The sequence below is a fragment of the Pteropus alecto genome, unplaced genomic scaffold, assembly GCF_000325575.1.
Source record: "Pteropus alecto unplaced genomic scaffold, ASM32557v1 scaffold40, whole genome shotgun sequence".
Classification (NCBI taxonomy): domain Eukaryota; kingdom Metazoa; phylum Chordata; class Mammalia; order Chiroptera; family Pteropodidae; genus Pteropus; species Pteropus alecto.
In genome coordinates, this window is record NW_006431919.1 from 10,105,171 (window position 1) to 10,123,583 (window position 18,413).

Consider the following 18,413-nt stretch of genomic DNA (forward strand, 5'->3'; position numbering starts at 1 on the left):
CCAACCTACTTTCTAGCTACTTAGAAAAGACACACAGTCACAAATAGGGGCAACAGGTGAGACAGTGGCCCAACTCACCACTACTAAGCTGGCTGGACCTCATAAATTGTGTCCATTAAAAGTCATCATTTTGTACTAGAGCGGTAAGTTTATATGCATAAAATTAGAGCTTTTTCTTGTGATTACCATAATGAATAATTGGGGGGGGGCAGAAGGGAAGGAAAATAATGAGCAAATTTTCAAATGTAGAAGCTCAGTTTGATGTTCGTTTTCGACTCCACAATAAGATACTGAACTACACTTCCACTGGGTCTACTTTAGCTCATCAAAAATCCACTTTGATAAGATTTCTGTGGGAAGAAACAAAGATCTTCTGTAAGTTCTTAAATTCCATATTTCACATCTCCTTGTGGAGCTCTGAAAACATCAAGATAAACGACATTCAATGCTATTACCTCTCTGTTTCTGCCAGAAGACTAGGAACAATGGCGGCAAAGAGCACACACATTGAGAATGATTACATAAAGAGCAACTTCTTCCATTTTAATTTCTCTGTAGAGAGAAAACCAATTCAGACCACCCCTTAGAGGGTGTTACCCCACTTGCCTACACCCAACACACATGTGAACACATATCCAAACGTACTACCAGTGACCTCCTTTAGGTCAAAATATCTACTTCAGTGAAGTAGGAGGGAAAAATATGAGGATCAATACATATTTGGATTTTTTTTTTAATTCAGAGAAAACATAGAGGTACAAGCTCTTCCACAGAGGCTGCCATCAGATTTTAAGGAAGAAAATGAGTTGGAGACTACCAGTTGGAAGTGCGATTATTCTCCTTTAGAGGCACACAGAAGAATGGGTCCAGTCAGCTTTTGAATCCAATACGATTCTCTGTTATCCATTAATTTATTTACTTATTCAACCATTTGTCATTTACTGTGTTTGACACTGTGATAGAGTCTGGAGAAGGATGCATAGTCCCTGTTCTCAAGAAGTTCATCATTCAGTGATAATAAATAGCTAACATGTATTAGAACTGTTCTAATCCTCAAATCTAATCTTTACAACAATCCTAGAATGTAGGCATTATTATTATCCTTATTTTACAGATAGAGCATAATTGAGGCCCAGAAAGGTTTAACTATTTTTCCAAGGTCACACACCAAGTGTCAGAGGTGGGATTTGAACCTGGGTAGTCTAGCTGCAGAGTATATGCTGTCAACTACATATCACGCTAGTGACAGACAAGATAGATGAGTATGAATATATAACAGTAGGACGCAGCAGAGTTTCAGAGTATACAGAGTAAAGTTATACCACGAGGGTTTGAATCTGGTCTTACTACTTATTAACATTGTGACCTTTGGCAAGACATTTCTCCATCTTTCGTAATAATCGGAGATAACAAGAGCAACTACTTCATGAGCTTTTGTGAGACTGAACTAAGAAAAATGCATGTAAACTGCTTAGCAGAGTATCTCACATGTAAAAGTTATGTAACAAATATTAGATATTACTATTGATGATGGAGTTAGCACAAGACACCTACATGAAGACATAAAGAAGAAAGGGTTATTTCTGCCTGAAGTATCAGGAAAGGCAGTTTAGAATAGACCCAGGCATGGCCCTTGTCTCATTCTACTATACTACATTATGCTTGCTAAGTAATTCTTTAAGGAGAACCCATGCAAAAATTATAATAGTGATTAAAGGACATGGAAATACGACTTACACAGAGAAGTAAAAAAATAAATTGTCTTTATGCATAAGAATAATATCATGATCAGAAAACGGTAAGAGTGTAATAGTGTGTAATGCTTTTTTTTAAACCTGCAATGAGGACTGCAGAGTCTTCATATTTACCTAAGTCAATAGACAGATTTAATCAAAGGAAATGTAGGTTAGTTTTGCTGAGTAATAATGTCCTTTCTTTATGAATGACTATTGTTTATCCTTAGAACAGATGACCAAGAGAAATTGTAAGATCTTTCCTAGACACAGTCTCCTCTGGATGAGTTGATTTAAGGATGACCCTGCAGGGTCAAAATAAATGAGAGACTCAACTGTCTTCTCTTTCCAGGGAGCCACAGCTGTAATGAACATTCATCAAAGGAAACCCAGGGCTCCCACTCACACAGCCTAGTACCTGATCTCCAGAGGAATGATTATAACCATAAAATTTGAAAACTGGGGTGGAAGGGCAAGATTTCTATAGTTATCTGGTCAACTCATTCATATCTTAGATGAGAAGACAGATCCAGAGAGGCTAAGTGGCCTAAAACTATAACCACCATTTCCTTATTTCTATTTCAGTACTCTTTGAAGTAGATATTAAAATACCAGCACCTTCCTCAATGATATTTTTGATATCTTATTCACCTTAAAAAGGTAGCATCTACAGAAAACAGTAAGTTTAGAATACTTGAAAGGAAAATGATAGCCTTACATGGAATTAATGCTCCCTACAACATTGCTCTACATGTGAATGGTTGATATCTTGCGCTGGAGAGAACACATTTCTAATCTTTCTATATTTTTATATTGTAAATCTGTATGTGACTCACTATGTTTAAAAAATACTTTCATATCTATCGGTTCATTTTATCCTCACCGCATTCCGGGAATAATTAAGTAAAACACTATCATTTTAATTGAACAAATGAGAAAACTAAAGTCAAAGAGTTGTTAAGCAAGGTATTTACCCTTTAAGTAACTAATATTTGAGATAGCAAAGAATAGAAGCCAGTTCTAAACAAACTCTCAATTCTGCTTTATAAAATTAAATTCCTGCTTTTCTTCTGTTCTCCTTAATTTTTTATTGTAATGTATCAGAAATATTGTCACTTCTAATTTACAAGCCTCCCTCAGGGTTACATGATGTACAAGGATATTTGAATTACAATTGAGATTGTTGAATTAGAGGAAAAGAATTTGACATGGTTAGTGCATAAGCACTTGATGTCTAGACATATTCTTCAAATCCAATTTAGGAGACTGATTTTTTTTGTTATGTTTTTCTTTCATTTTTAAATTATCACAACATGATTTTGATTTTGCTGCCTTTTTCTTTCCTTATTTAAACATTTTGGGCTGAAACATGTTAGATTTTGCTTAATTTAGGAAGATGATTTTAAAAGATTTGAAATTCTATTCTTCCCCTAATTTGTGAGAAAGTGGTTTATAAAACAAATATAATGTCAAAAAAAAATGTTCTTCACATCTCCAAAGTCATATTCTTTGAAGAATCTTCCCAAAATGTCACATTATAAACAACAAAAGATGATAATGGAATATACGTAGACACTCATCTTTCTGACATTATATGAAAGATGAATTTTTTTTCTTTGAGCTGATGGCATTTTGAAGGTCCCAACTGAATGAAAGTTTAGAAATAATAATGCATACTCCTGGGAGGGTGAAATGTAACACGTCTAGGCCCACACGAGGCTGTATTTTAGCAGAGCCCTGAGAAAATTGGTTTTCTGCATTTTTCTCAAATTTGAATCACTTACTTCTTTCAGATGACCTTGAAGACATCACTTAAGGTATTCACAGAAAATGAAATTACAGTTGACACTTGAACAACATAAGGGTTAGGGGCAGTGACCTCCCACTCAGTTGAAAATCCAAGTATAACTTTGACTCTCACAAAACTTAACTGCTAATAGCCTACTGTTGACTGGAAGCCTTAACAGTAACATAAACAGCCGATTAACACACTTTGTACGTTATATGTATTATAAACTATATTCTTACAATAAAGTAAGCTAAAAAAAGAAAATGTTATTCAGAAAATCATAAAAGAAAATATATTTACAGTACTGTATGTATTTATTGAAAAAAATCTACATATAAGTAGACTCACTCAGTTCAAACCTGCTTTGTTCAAGGGTCAGTTGTAGTTAACATTTTATTTACTCTTTAAAAGAGAGGTGCTTATGGATGTTAATTTGAGTGAGTCCCCTTGAGTTTCAGTGCACCACTTTTCACCAAAGGCAGGTATTAAATACTTATAATATGAAAGTTCATGACCCAGCCAAAGTACAGGCCTTCTTCTCAATTAGCTTTCAGTTTAGTGGGAAGGGTATAAATATATAGATTAAAAGTATAAGATATTATTAGAAATGTAAATAAGAACTATAAATAAATTTGAAGTTACTTAGTATTGTGATGGCAGATGGCATCATTCATCACAATTAATAATGAAAGCATACATAAATGTGCAGATAATTTCCTACTGTAGAGAGTAAATGCATTTCTTCTACCAATACTTCTACCAATTCTAATTGGCGAGAAGAGAGAAGAAAACAGAGAAAGGAACTAAAATTCATTTTAAAACTCCTATGTAGCATGATCTTAAGTAGAGCTCTTATTCTTTATTTTCCCCACAATATACTTCTCACTGTTTTGTACATGAGGAAACTGGGAATCAGAGAATTTAAGTGAGTTGCCCAAGGCCACAGAGTAAGAAAATAACACATCTCAGTTTTAAACCCAAATTCATTTGCTTCCTGGGCTAATAAACTTTCCTCTACAGTACCTTTCTTCTTATGCCACTATGGACTGAGAACTCATAGATGAACAACATATTCAGCAATAGGAGATGTCAAGTAGAGAATTCTGTAGGTCAAGATACTGAGATATGAAAATCTATAGTAAAACATGAGACATGATACTGAAATGCACATTCGAGTTATTATGTAGGGAATTTGTTAGTATGTAGCACTGGAGACACTGTTGATTGTCACAACAGGAAGAGCATTTGCTGGTGGCATCTTGTGGATAGAGGTTAGCCAGGCATGCGGCTAAATATCCTGCAATACATAGGACAGTTCCCACAACAAACAATTATCTGATATGAAATATCAGTAGTGCTGAGGTTGAGAAATCCTGATGTACATAATGGGAATACATTAAGATATTTTAAGGTATTACATATGCTTTGTAAAGTTCACTGTGACATCAAAATTTAGAAAAAAATCAAAGTTAGACACAGCTGAAGACAAACAAGACAGTTAATAGATTATTGTAAGAATTCTACAAAGAAGAGCAATGACCACAGGATAAGAGATAGACTGAGAGATACTGCCTCGGTGAAATTAAATTTGTGATGATCAACTGATTCTGTGCTCTTTCTTTCCAAAGCCCTACTTAATATTCAAGGATTAATTCCAGGTGTTTAGCCTGAGTGAATAGACACATGACAGTGCCATTAATTAAGAGAAGGACACAAAGTGGAGAAGTAGTACTGCTATATATTGGTCATTATTTTTTATGGAAAAGGTTAACTAATGTCAGTTAACATATTTAGTTGGTGGTATTAATGAAAAATCAATACCTATGAGATGACATAAATATTTGGAAAAAAATGAGTCATGATTTTGAGAGCAATATCACTTAGAGATGTAGATATGGCAGCTAAATGGATGAAAATGACATTAGGAGCAGAGGTGAGAAGGAAAATTTCTTATTAGAGTCAAGACGAAAGGGGGAAGAATGCTGAAGATAGAACATCAGGAACTTCCACATTTACTTTGCATAAAGATAAAAAGATTAGTGCCTGACGGAAAAAAACCAATACATGAGTTATCAAAAGAAACTGAAAATGAGAGATAAAGGGGGAATGTGAATCGAGAGTGTGCTATCAAGATGGTAGGGGCAGTCAGCATTGTTTAATTCTCAGTGCTGCAAAGAAGGTGAGCTGCCAGTTTGAGATCTTTAAGACTGATGTCTTCGGTTATGGATATTAAGAAGTCATGAGCAGTTCCAGCCATGTTACAGGTCCTGAAGCTAGATGGCTATGTCAGAGACATAAATCCTAGGTTAAGTAGGAAGAAGTCTGGAGTTGAAGGGAAGGAGAAAGAGAGAAATGTGAACACCAAAGAGTGATGTTTTCTTAGCAGGAATACACCTATTTCTCTCCTACCTACCCACAGATAGCTAAGCATATATTCAGAGTGAATAAAGCTAAAGATGTAACTGAAAAAAATATAACACCAATTTAAAAAAAGAAAAAAAAATCTCCTGCAGTTTGGGTTGTGTGTCTATTGCTCTGGACCTCTATGTGAAGTAAGACTTTGGCATATACTAAGACCATAGAGAGTGCCTAGCTAGCCCACTGCTTCCCAAACTAGCCTAAGAATTGGGATAAGCTCAAAAGCTGGCCCCACCTTCAAGGATAGTTTGTGTGTCTAGGTGGAATCTGAAGAACTGCATGGCTCAAAACCTTCCCAGGTGAATTCAACATGTATTTTGAGAAACAGTAGACTCTATCCCAGTCCCTTTATTTTGAAGATTAGGCTAAGTTAAATAACTTGTCAGCTCTTCTGACTTGGACACCAAAGCTCTTTCATCAGAGAGCCTGAATCTTTCCTGCAGAGGCCCACACGGGGGATCTGGTCTCTCTAATCCATTGGTGTATGTCATCGGGAACTAGCATATTGCCTTAGAGACCATTAAAGACAATATGGAAATATATACTCAGATAAGTCTTAAATGCATGATGTGCCAGGATCAGGATGTAAGACTGTCCCTGAAATCTCTGGCTCCTCAATCTCATCCTCAGAGCCATTTTGGTGTTTTTAACGTGCCTTTTTTCTTTCCTGGGTAAATGCCTGCTCTTCAGGAACCAGATGTCACATGGAGAAAGCCTGTGTCTAACCTCAGGTCTTTGCTGCTGATAGAAAACCTCAGAGATTAACTGTTTTTCAAGGTCAAATTGCTCACCCTTACTGTCTGTTTCACCCCTTAGGAGAATATGTCGTTATGACCACTCATTTCCACCTGAAAAGAAAAATTGGTTATTTTGTTATTCAAACATACCTGCCATGCATAATGACGGTTATTCTGTCCCAAGTCTCCTTCTGGCTCAACAGAGAGTCTGTGCCAGCGAGGACTGTCTTTGGTAAGTGCCAATTAAGAAGACATGCATGCAAAGGTATGGAGGTCAACATATATCACACCAGTGACACTGTGAATAGAATGGAAAAATAATAATTATATATTAAAATCTGAAGTTAGTACAATAGGAAGATTTAAGGAATTATCATTCTTGTTAAGGTTAAGACTTTTTAAAAATTCTTTCTTTAAACAGCAAGCTGCTTTAGTACATGCTAATCAATGAGATTAATGAACATTTGACTTTATATTTTGGGAGAGAAATGGAATGAAGCAGGCATAAAATACATCATACTCAATTAAAAATACACACACACAAAACACTAATGTTTAAATCATACGTTTAGAATGCACAACCATGTATTAGTGCACTTTTTGAGAATCTGAGAAAATATCAGCAGAACGACTTACTTACATACATGGAAGCAGGGCTACGAAGGCAGAGCTCATTACTGATCATATCAGTATAGGAATGCTCCATTTACCGAATGTATGCACTTATTTTTTTCTATTAACATGGCTTAAATGCACCAGATGCTTCAAAGTGAGACAATCTAACAGAAAATTGCTTATAGGGTAATAATCTTTACTAATAGGAAAAGTCACACCTTAATTTATTTAGAAATTTGTACTTCATAAGAAGAGATATTTCCTGCCTGTACCATAGTATACTATCTTAATTGTACTTTTCAGACTGATATAAACAAAAGATTCCATTACCATAAATTTATTGATTCATTCACTCTGAATTTGTATGTGAAACCTATGAGCTAGGACACAGAATATAGCAGTGACCTTAACATAAACCACTCTCCTCACAAAGGTAATTATTCTAGAGCTTAAAATTTGAATAACAATAAAATCATGTATATTGAGTGCTTTTATATCAGGCTCTGCTCTATGAAATAAACCTACACCATCTTACTTAACACTAAGAAAAGCCTCTGTACTATTAATTTCCATGGTAGTCTTCCAAGAAAGCTAAGGAACAAGAGCATTAGTAACTTGCCCAAGGTCAGAAGCTATCAGGTGAAGGAATCTAGATTAAGACCCAAACTCTTAGCTCTAGAGTCTGTGCCCTTAATGACAATGCTGCCCCACCACCAACGTGCTCTTCAGCTGTAATGACAAGACATGAAAACAGGGTTGTTGTGAGCAACATCATTCATTTTGAAATAACAACCACATATTTATTGGTGAAAGGTACGATTATCAAAGTTCATTCCAAAAATATCAACTAGACACATGCTATATTTAATATTCTTTACTATAGAATAAAAGCCTTAAAAAGCTCATAATCTACATTGAGGATCATTCAGGTACAAAGATCCCTATGGTATCATCTTTTAGTAATATGCAAGGTATGAAAAATCAGTTATCTCAGAAAAAAAGCAAGACTCTGCTACAAATGCCTGGAAAAGATTATTTTCTTCTGAATATAGCAAGTTGCTTCCAGGTTGGAAAGCATCAAATCTTTGCTCTGACGATCACCTAAGAACACAGCCAGATCAAGATCCAGAGTGAGTGCAGCTCAGAGCAAAAGAGGAGTTCACTTTAAACTCTTTTATTTTCTGCATTATCATTTCATTAGTCCATATTAACCAGCGTTGACATCGCTAATTAGCACTGAAGATTGAATTTTTGTCAAGATGTTTACTTCTGTGTATGTATATAGTTTGAGCCCTTTCTTCACTAAAAAATAAAGATTAGAAAACAGAAGATATCTGTATTATGTAGAATGAGCCTAGCACCACAGTGAAAAAAAAATTTTTTTAATGTTCACTTTCCCTGCTTTCATTCAGCAAATCGGATCTTTCCTTTTTAAAAATTCTCTATAGCATTTTGGAATGTTTTATAAATAAAAAATCTTGCTTTTAACATTTTCAACAATCTGATATCCCAGGCAACTCGTGCCCTTTTGGTGAACATAACTACATACCTGTAAACTCGGTTGTGTCAAGTATTTCTGTCCATGAAGTTATATATTTCTAATGTTTTAAGTTCAATAAAATCACAAATACAATTTTTTTAAGACCTTTAGCCTTTTAACATTTATTTAGTACACATTTCTATTCCTTTCACTCTGAACTCAGCACATTCCTCTGAGCTGTCTGAGATGCCTGACAGGGTCACAGGTATTTTAAAAAAATACAAAATAAAACATAAAAAAGTTGTACTTTATAACAGTTTACTAAAAACATCTAGAATGCAACAAAGCTGAAACCTGTTTTATGTCTTAAAACTTCATGTTCTTGACCTTCCTTGCTCCGTTTGGAGTCATTGTGGTCACGTAATTTTACTACCAGATAGATCCATGTTTTAGGTTCAATTTTCATTTTTCTAAGCTTTAGTTACCTATAAAATAAGAATGCAATCAAAGTAAAATCATGCTGTTTAAAAGACTGAGAAAAATAAAATACATAAATTTTCAGGCTCAGTACTTTTAACTTAATAGATGCTTAACATACTTTTGTTCCTTTCCCCTTCCCTATAACAGGAATTGTAAACACACACACACACACACACACACACACGCACACACGCACGCACGCACACGCACACACTTCTCTTAATGTTATTCTTAACTGCTTTCAATTTATGCATACATTTGGTTTAAGAACATCTATTCTCCAATTATTTCTGACAGCTGCTTACATAAACTAAAATTGAAAAAAAAATGCAGCAGAAATTTATCCAAAATGACTAAAGCTGTCAATAATAATAACCATTAACTTTGCCCTTAGTAATTGTCAGGCTAAGTGCTAAACACTTTATTACCTTAGTTTACTTAATTTTCACAATGGCTCTCTGAGTTAGACTTACTAAAATTAATTTACAAGAAAATTATTATAAAAAGACAACACAGAAGCTCAGAATTGTGAGGTAATTTTACAAAGGTCACTCAGCAATTTATAGAGCTGGAATCTGAACTGGGCTACTCTGTTCCCCAAATAGTGACATTTAATTATCTTGCTCTTTGCCCAAGTTCATATCGATATGTAAATTTAGGGGCCGTTTTCCAGTCATTCTTTAAACCATTTGTTGGCTATGTTCTATGAATAATGCCCCAGAACTTTCTGTAATACCAACGAAATGCAAAGTAAATCTATTCTCTACATATTTTGATCATGTATCAAAACTATGGTTTAATAAAAGTCTCAATATTTCTTCTTAATCCTGTCACTTTCTAATATAGTTACAAAGATCATCTACCGTGAAATTCACGGAAAATTAGGGACTACTGGATGGTTTAAAAAGCAGCTTAGAAGAATTAGCCACCTACCAGCTGTGTAACCATACTGTCTAAAAATTAATCAAAAGGAGGAATCATAGATATGAATTTTAGACACATGAGATGACAATATCTTCTACAGCAATATTTTATTTACATTTTAAAAAGCTTTTACATATTATTTAGTTCTAAAAAAGTCTTTGAATGACTATGCAGAAACTTTCCTCTTTTAGAATTCTAACAATGATATATAGACAGTTGAGAGAATGAAGTCTAAATCATCCCTTTTACAGATATGAAGACTGAGGTCCCTAGAAGTTAATTCACTTACTTGGTTCATAGAGCTAATGGTGAGGTGGGGATTAGTCACTGGAAAAAGTCTATATTTTTCCTAAAACATCCCTTTTACAGATATGAAGACTGAGGTCCCTAGAAGTTAATTCACTTACTTGGTTCATAGAGCTAATGGTGAGGTGGGGATTAGTCACTGGAAAAAGTCAATATTTTTCCTCCACCATGAAGCCTGAGCCACCTTCATTGGATTATTGCCAGTTTTTTTTTTTACATACAGTAGGTTGATAAGATTAATTTGTTTAAGAAACATTAGTGGACATAATTATTTCTATACCAACATATAATAATTATCTAAATAAACTAAAAAACAACAGATTTGAAAACCCTTTTGATTATAGGCCATTTTAATCACTAGAGATAGATTTGCAGAATAGAGAAGATGAGGCAACATTAACAAAAAGGGAAAGATTGTGGACACTAATCAAACAAACTTGTTTTCAAATTTTGGTTTTTCCACTTCTGAGATGTAACCTCAAGCAAGTTACATTCAACTTATTTCAGGAATTTCTTCAAAAGAGTAGCTATTTCAGAATCAGAAAAAAAATACTATAACAAAATATTATCCTAAGATAATTCAATTATCTATCAATTATTAAGAAGCTATTTGTTTCTTGGTTTATAAATTTTGGGGTACACAGATAGAATATTAAAAAGAGCTGAGGATCCAACGATTTCTTTTGCGGATCAGAGACAGTGAGGATCTATGCTTTCTAACTCAGAGTTGGGGGCAGTGAGGTAATATTATTTCTTTTCCTACCCAGGGATGTTCAAGATGCCCACTTAAATTTCACTGTTTTATCAACAGCTCCTCAACAGCAAAGCAGTTTAGCCCTCCAAGAAATCCCTCCCCGCACTGCCAAACCATGGACTGCCAACTATACTAGGGTTAAATTAAAACTCATCCTTCTAAATCAAAATAGGATGAACAAGAAAACACACTATGTCCGTGGTACTGGTTTCCCTTTGTGCAGTAAGCTGACCCCGAGTGATAAAATTATGTACTATGAATCTATGAATTCACTTAATTTCTCTCTTTACAGGAGTAACAACTGTGCTCACCATGACAACTTTGAGTATCAGTGCCAGAAATTCTCTCCCTAAGGTGGCTTATGCAACTGCTATGGATTGGTTTATTGCAGTGTGCTACGCCTTTGTGTTCTCAGCTCTGATCGAGTTTGCCACTGTAAACTATTTCACCAAGAGAGGTTATGCATGGGATGGCAAAAGTGTGGTTCCAGAAAAGGTAAACGCTTTAATACCCCCTGTGACATAGCCCTCATAATTTTAAAGTATTAGATGGAATGTTTGGACTTGGGGAAATGGATGAAGGCTGCAGACAAAGGTTAACAACTACTCTTTTTTCTTACGTCATAAATAATTAAGTGCTATGATAATTTTGTTATTGCTAAGAAATGGCAGTTTGAGTGGCTAGATGTGCGGAGTAGAGGGAAGGAGATAAAGGAGCAACATAGAGGTAGACATTTCTATTCAAACATGCTTTCCTATGGTCTCTACTGATCTAAAAAGAGTTTTAACACACCCGACATTAGGAGCAAATCAACTTATAGACACCATTATAATTTTTATAGCTTGAAAATAATAGGCTTTTGGTTACTTTTTGAGCTTAATAACTTTGGTCATAAATATTATTACTATAATGCCTCAATTGAATTGAGTTTGCACAAGGCATTACCTCTTATTATCAGTGAAACGAAGGGCAAGAAACATTTTCTCTCTCCAAAACAGAGGTTTGCTTTAAGGATCATAACACAAAGAAATCACAGAAAAGTTCTTCATTGTAGAAAATTATCAAATCAAGACTATCACTGTTCTCCTCAACTAGAACCTATTTGAGAGTGGATTTTAAAGCACAGCTGGGGAGGTTCTACTTCTGAGGTTTGAAGGAAAAATATGTCAAAATGCAAGTGACCATGGGAATATGAGAAGAAGGGCAAAGTCAGAGACACAGAGACTATAAGACATAGAGACATAATGGAGGAGGAATAACTCTACAGCAGCTTTCCCAAAATTCTGTTCCACAGAATGCTAGTCTCTTGTGTTAGTCCCTGAAAATACAGTTCTGTGGTCATATACATGTGACTAGTGCTGCATGCTGTATCACAGAACAGCAGTACGTTAAAGACCTTGAGAGGGTCTCCACAAAAACAAAAACAAAAACTAAAAAACCTAGGTTAACAGTGGTTTTCTCACAACTCCACGAATGTACTAGAAGAGAGAGCCTTTGTGGTAGAATTATCTATCATATTTAATAGAATCTAAAGTGTTACTGATTATAAGATATACCATTTATATGCATGAAAGAAAATACTCTGCCAAGTAAAAGCTCTTTTAGATTTACTGCTCATTCAAAGATTAATCAGTTGAACATGCCAATGATTTCCTACATAAGTAAAGGCAAAGAAAGTCCTATAGGATGCACTACTGCAGCCAACATATACCAGAATTAGGCCCTCCATTTTTTGGAAATGTTTATATGACAGAAACCCTAAGAAATGCTGTAGTCATCAATTATACATAGATAACACTGATAAGCAGCTAACATTGAACAAAAATGAAATCAGAATACCCTGAATAACTCTGCTTTATCATTCACTCACCTGAAACATGGAGAGAAGGGGTAAATATATACTTGGCTCAGTAATTTATTGCCACAAAGCAAAACATCCCAAAACTTAGTGACCTAAAATAACAACCAAACATTTGGGCTAGGAACAGGCTGGTGGTAATTCCATTAGTCTAACCTAGGCTCCCTCACGTGGATGGAGTTAACTTCTCCATGAGGGTGAGAAGATCCACAATGGCCTCTCTCATCTCACATGTCTGGAGCCTGATGCTGGCTGGGCCTCTCACTGCACATGATCTCTATCATTCTGTAGTCTGCTTTATTGCTTCACTTGGCAATGACATGTTTCCAGAGGGTAAAGCTGAGGCTGCAAAGCCTCTTGAGGTTAGGCTCCTAAGTTGGGACAGTATCGCTCTGCCAAAGTCACAAGTCCCTTCTAGATTCAACAGGTGGGGAAATGGAGTCCACTTCTTGATAGGAAAGCCTAGGAAATAGTGTCTGTATATTTTCCCAGTTTATCAAGATATAATTGACACACATCATTAGGTAAGTTTAAGGTGTACAAAGTGGTTGATTTGATATATTTATATACTGTAAATTGATTACCATCATAGCATTAGCTACCATCACCATCCTTTCTCAAAGTTACCATTTTTTGTGGTGAGAATATTTAAGATCTATTCTCAAAATAGTTGCTGGGATGTGAAGTACAACATAGGGAATATAGTCAATAATACTATAATAATTATGTATGGTGCCAGGTGGGTACTAGACTTATTTGGGAGATCAGTCCATAAATTATATAAATGTCTAACCACTATGCTGTGCACCTGAAACTAATATAAAATAATGTCAAATATCAACTATAATTGAAAAATTAAAACAATTTAAATCCATTCTCCTAATGGATTAAATTTAATCCTAACAGATTAAAACAACTAAAATCATTCTCCTAATGACATTCAAGTATATGATAAAGTATTATTAGCTCTAACCACCATCCTGCACATTGTATCCCTCACAGTGTTAATCTTAAATTGTTAATCAAATTGCTAATCATGGTCTCTGCATTTTTTAATCTGTCCCAACAATAGTCAAAGATTACCTTTCTTAGATTTTTAAACAAAACACAGATATTGGTTCCAAAATAAAAGTCACTTTGCTCAGCAACTTACAAACTTGCTTCTCACGGTTTATTAAACAAAATGCTTTTACTCTTTCATCCTACAGCCAAAGAAAGTGAAGGATCCTCTTATTAAGAAAAATAACACTTACGCTCCGACAGCAACCAGCTATACCCCTAATTTGGCCAGGGGTGACCCCGGCTTAGCCACCATTGCTAAAAGTGCAACCATAGAACCGAAAGAAGTCAAGCCAGAAACAAAACCACCAGAACCCAAGAAAACCTTTAACAGTGTCAGCAAAATTGACCGGCTCTCAAGAATAGCCTTCCCGCTGCTATTTGGAATCTTTAACTTGGTCTACTGGGCTACATATTTAAACAGAGAGCCTCAGCTAAAAGCCCCCACCCCACATCAATAGATCTTTTTATTCGCATTCTGTTGTTCAGTCCTCTGCACTGGGAATTGCTTTTTGTTCTCAATGCAGTAATTCCCATCTGCTTTATTGCCTCTGTCTTAAAGAATTTGAAGGTTTCCTTATTTCCATAATTCATATAAGAACAACAGACCCCTGAATGGCAGTCCAGAGCAGAGCAGGGTATACAGCTGAAAAAGAGGATTCTGAGAGAGAACAAGCGAGAGAGCAAAATTACAACAGAAGGAGACAGAACAAAGGAGAGGGAGAACGGGAAAGTAGGTCTGAAGATATGAGGAAAAGTAGAAGAAAAATAAAACTTAACTATAATTCCAGGTCATTTGTAGATATATATTTCCAAGTAATCTAAAAAAAAGAAGATATACTGTATATGTCAAAGATATTTTTATGTGAAGGTGTTTAAAGAATTATAAATGTTTAACGAAGAAAAATTTTAAAGAATCGATGTCTTCATTGCACAAAGTACAGTGTGAATACATTTTTGTTTTTTTTTTAAACTGATGTGTAATTTCAACATTTTGTTCCCAAAGCTAAAGATTACTATCCTTTTTCCTTTTAAAAATGCCTAATGTGTTATTTTGTTGCTAAATGCTATTTTAAAATTCATGGAAATTGCATAGCCAAAGGAGCAGTTCCTCACTGTACAGCACATTTAATCCAATGGACAGAAATGCTTTAAATAGGTTATTTCACTATCATCTGAGCTTTTATCACTAGACTTGATGAAGAGTCACTTTAACAGAGATATACTCAATAAAAACTTTAAAAAAAAACATAAAAAATAAATCATTTTAAAAAGATTCCCTTTCCTACTCTATTTCCAGACAGCACGTGTCCAATTATCACTTGATTATCATTATGAAGCTGTTTTTAGACGGGCAAAAATATTTTGCAAGCTCTAGAATTGTTGAATGTATTATTTTATATAACAGTCCATTAAAAGCTTTAGATTGAAATTTATGACTATTAAAAATAGAATATATAAATTATATATGTAAATATACAGCATGAGATTGTACATTTTTTACTTTTTTTTAAAGTTGTGTCTTTAAAATATTGTGTAAGACTCACCGTTCTTAGCTGTTAGAATGTTGTTAAGTGCTACAGAAATACCTATAGAGCCTGCATTTAAGACCAGAACAGCTTGTAAGAATCAGATGAAACTTAAATTATATGGGTATGAAGTCCCATTTAAGTAGAGAAAGCTTATAATTTCAAATTGTCATCCAATGAACAGTAGTAAATCAGTTGCTATCTGCTCAAGTCATGCCACATTTCCCTACTTTAGGCTCTTCTAATATAGAAAGAAAATGGAAAAGCATTACTGGGAGCTAGAAAATCAACTGTATATTATTGCTATCTTTGCTTATACCAACTATTTCAATAAGTGTTGTACCATATGTAGCATTAAATATAAAAATACAAGAAAGAATGTACAGGAAATAGCTTTTATTGAGTAATACTACTAGATTTCATTTATACAGTAGCAATATATTTGTAGGTATACTATGTAAGGGCTTTAACTACAAGAGGTCCATTAATACTCCCTATGAAAATTCTAGTCTGTTTCATTATTTCCCAGATGTTTTAGAAATAAATATTTATGCAGAAGGTATTTTTGAAGTCTCCTTTTGTTTAATAGAGTTTCGGAGATATTTAAAATTAGTGACTAGAATCCATAGGTCATGGTCTAAACACATTTAGAATACAATGATAAACCTGTCAACATAATTGCTAAATAAGACAGTTGGGATCCATACCCAAGCTTGGAGCAATGTTTTTCTCAAAAAGCTGCTATCCAATGATGCAGGAAAATACACTGTTTTCCTAAACAAACTGGTTTTCTTTTTAAATGTGCTTTATTGTTTGATTTGGTCCTGCCTAAATTTGATGAGCTAGGCCAATAAAGGCTGAACCAAGGATGTTTCATCCTCTGGTATCTTATGTAGATATCATGTATAGAAAATAAACTATGGCTCTAACTTCTGTGTTGCTGTTTATCTTGTTATTTTTTGGCGTTAACTTCATGTGTTTATTAAGAGCATTTTATCTTCCAGACTCCTCATGGCTAACATTTGGTCTGTATTTTGCTCATTAGATGTGTATATTTCTTATTAGTCTGCTTTCTGCTAAGCAATGACTGCATTTCTATCATTTCTTTGTTAGTATATGTGGATAGTATTCTATTGTATAAATTGATTGCACAATTTATCAAAGACAAATTATTCTATGTAGCTTTTCTACAGTGCTTTGCTAAACCATGTAATACTAGTTAAGTCTTCCTTGAAATACACTCTTATAGAGGACAGTTCCTGTTTACTCCCAGGAATATTTTTTAAAAGATGACACTGAATGTTTTTTGCACCTTAGTGCAGTGAAGTGGCAATAAAACCTAACATGAATTGAGGTTGTTTATGGCAGATGCATGTATTGCTTTACAGAGTTTAGCAAAAGCTCTTAATTTTATGTCATAATGTATTCTACTACAATAATAAAGCTAAAATTATTCAATAACAAGATGGACTACTTGACTCTCTTTTCATATTATCAATAGGACTTGCAACACCCTATTTTAAAACATATTCAGGTAGGAGCACCTAAAAGTGCCAAGCATTAGTAGGAATCTAGACTACTAAGAAGAGTTTTGAAGATGTATCAATAGTATGATCCTAAACTATCATTTTAAATGAATCACTTTAAAAAAATTACTAAATATCAAAATTTATAAAACATAAACAGGTTGGAATCAAAATGCTGAAATGAGAGTAGAGTTTGTTCATATCTACTGTTAATGCAGCAAACTTGTTTTCAGATGTACTCTAGAGACTCTGGTTTAATTGTTTTGAGGGGTGAAGTCTGAGCACTGCAGTTTTATTTAAAAAGTTCCACTGGAGCTACTGCATTCCTTAATGTGTCTATAACCACAAAGTCATATTCAAGTACAAAATCTTATAATTACTTGAAAGGCAACAAAAAAATCGTTTCAATGATAGGCATAAAACTATGTCTGGTTTCTACAGACAAGATCATGTGAGGCAAAATCTTTCTGTGTCACTGGTGGCCGGGACTTAGCAAATTAATAATTTTCAAGTCCTCTATCTTGACTTATTCAATCCAAATAAAACTGACCATGTAAACTAGCTAAACCATCACATTCATTGACTTCTTGGCTCTCATAACAAATGTAGTGAATGATGATTTTTTTTGTCAAGCAACATCCATGTCAAGGCTCACCTTAATAATTACCTAAGAAATCAAAATAAGGATGGACTTAGAATTATTGTTGACCATTTGTTTGAATTTCATTATACCTGTTTTTGAAGACCTTCTGTAGGAGTTTCCCAAAATTTATCCAGCTCTTGTGACCAACAAGAACAATTATCTGACTTGATTACATTATAGCCACAATTTGGTCAAATAAGTTAACTCCAAATGTTAATTTAGTTTAATTAAACTAAATTCTACTAACATTTGCTGAATCTCTACCCTGTGTTAAGTATTGTGCTAGGGGTGTAGAGATAAATATTTCATGGCCTTTTTCCTTAAGGAAATCACAGTTCTGATGGGGACAAAAGACAGAATCAGGCAAAGATAATATAAATATTGTGATAAAAGTATAGGGTACTAAGAGACACATAGTAAGGGTAACTTGCCACTCTTTGTAAGGTTAGATAATTGAAATCCGTAGGAATTAATAATGTTGAAAATGGAAATGTAAGAGAAACCGAAGTGGCCTTGAACCACAAGTCAGTGGACTTGGGATATGATTCCAGTCTATGAATTT

The 18,413-nt window shown here is 34.4% G+C and overlaps 1 protein-coding gene across 3 annotated transcripts in view; it reads left to right on the top strand.

Moving 5' to 3' along the window:
* GABRA1 (gamma-aminobutyric acid type A receptor alpha1 subunit) overlaps positions 1-17,152 on the top strand; it is a 53,157-nt gene extending 36,005 nt beyond the window's left edge. For 2 of the 3 annotated variants that reach the window (XM_006906487.1, XM_006906486.1), the window contains 3 exons: positions 6,757-6,909; positions 11,529-11,731; positions 14,303-17,152. In XM_006906487.1, the coding sequence (XP_006906549.1) occupies positions 6,757-6,909; positions 11,529-11,731; positions 14,303-14,614 (668 nt within the window). In that variant the 3' untranslated portion in view covers positions 14,615-17,152. The remainder of the gene's footprint in view (positions 1-6,756; positions 6,910-11,528; positions 11,732-14,302) is intronic. The other variant, XM_006906488.1, reaches the window with a different exon arrangement.
* The last annotated feature ends 1,261 nt before the right edge of the window (positions 17,153-18,413 follow it).